This window comes from Plectropomus leopardus, unplaced genomic scaffold, assembly GCF_008729295.1.
Source record: "Plectropomus leopardus isolate mb unplaced genomic scaffold, YSFRI_Pleo_2.0 unplaced_scaffold21979, whole genome shotgun sequence".
Lineage (NCBI taxonomy): Eukaryota > Metazoa > Chordata > Actinopteri > Perciformes > Serranidae > Plectropomus > Plectropomus leopardus.
Genome location: NW_024623803.1, coordinates 1 through 1,227, shown reverse-complemented (window position 1 = coordinate 1,227; position 1,227 = coordinate 1). Strand labels below are relative to the sequence as shown.

General features: G+C 45.2%; 1 protein-coding gene across 1 annotated transcript; it reads right to left on the bottom strand.

The window, feature by feature from the left end:
• Positions 1-678: 678 nt before the first annotated feature.
• Positions 679-1,200, bottom strand: LOC121965855 (vacuolar protein sorting-associated protein 13C-like). Its single transcript, XM_042515969.1, has 2 exons — positions 1,059-1,200; positions 679-972 (listed from the first exon to the last, which is right to left on the bottom strand). The coding sequence occupies exons 1-2, from the start codon at positions 1,182-1,184 to the stop codon at positions 760-762; spliced, it is 339 nt and encodes a 112-aa protein (XP_042371903.1). The 5' UTR covers positions 1,185-1,200; the 3' UTR covers positions 679-759.
• Positions 1,201-1,227: the final 27 nt, after the last annotated feature.

The window sequence follows — 1,227 nt, the reverse complement described above, 5'->3', positions numbered from 1 at the left end:
TTTTTATTTTTATTGTCTTTGTACAGCACCTTGGTCGACTCTGGTTGTTTTAAAAGTGCTTTATAAATAAATCTGATTGATTGATCTGATTGATTTATGAAGCGGATGTAGTGAATGATTGGGATCGTCTCTGCTTGATTGTTTAATGGTTTGTTTAGTTTCGTCTTTGATGTTACGTGTTATTAGGGTGCCATCCCAAAAGCTTTAGGTAGCTCACGTGGGGTGTCCCTTCACGTCTCTCTTATGTTGCACTGAACTCTCTTCTGTACCATTATGTTATTTTACTCGACAGGTGAAAATAAATGATGACGATGACGATGATGAGATAGACTCAATAAAAAAGCTTCTCAGAAACAGCTTCAGTTTAACACGAAGCAAAACTCCTTTCTAATGACCAATGGGGTGTCCAGGTGTGTTTCCAGGTGTACATTCAGGTGTGCGTTCAGGTGTGTTTTCAGGTGGGTTGAGGTAAGTGTTCAGGTGTGTTTTCACATGTCTGTTCAGGTGTGTTAATGTGTGTTGAGATGAGTGCTTCGGTGTGTGTTAAGGTTTTTGTTGAGGTGTGTGTTGAGCTGTATGTTGAGGTGTTTGCAGGTGTGTGTCACATGTGTCTTCTGGTGTGTGTCAGGTGTGTTAAGTTAAGTGTTCAGGTGTGTGTTCAGGTGTGTTGGAGGGGATTGTTCAAATGTGTGTTCAAATATGTTGAGGTAAGTGTTAAATTGTGTGTTCAGGTGTGTTGAGGCGAGTTTTCAGGTGTGTTCAGGTGTATGTCCACGTATGTGTTGAGTTGTGATCAGGCGTGTGTTCGGGTGTGTGTTCAGGTGTGTGTACCTGTAGCCAGTGCAGCTGGGCCCTCAGACTTCGTTGGTGCAGCGACTGTTTGAACTCCACCTGGATTCCAGACAGGAAGTTCCTCCTCACTGGGCAGGAAAACGGGTAACGCATCATCATGGTGGCTCCACTGAGGTTCACCTGAGGACCAGTGACATCACACAACCCAACTCAGGTCATTGGACAATAGATATGTGTGTGTGTGTGTGTGTGTCTTGACCTCTGACCTCTAGGTTTCCCTCCAGTTTGACCCAGCCGCCCTCGCTCTTCCCACTCAGCTGACTCTGGTACGTTTTCTCCAGCAGGTTGATGGTTTTTTGACTGAACGGCTTCCAGCGATTCTTTGGCTTCATCTCCCAAACCACACCTGAGCTGTAAGAGACACGCCTGAGCTGT

Bases quoted from the DNA above. Each gene is read 5' to 3' on its own strand.
- LOC121965855 (XM_042515969.1), bottom strand. From the start codon at position 1,184: ATGAAGCCAAAGAATCGCTGGAAGCCGTTCAGTCAAAAAACCATCAAC. The intron at 973-1,058 runs GTCAGAGGTCAA...ACTGGTCCTCAG, and splicing joins AACTGGAGGGAAACCTAGAG to GTGAACCTCAGTGGAGCCAC.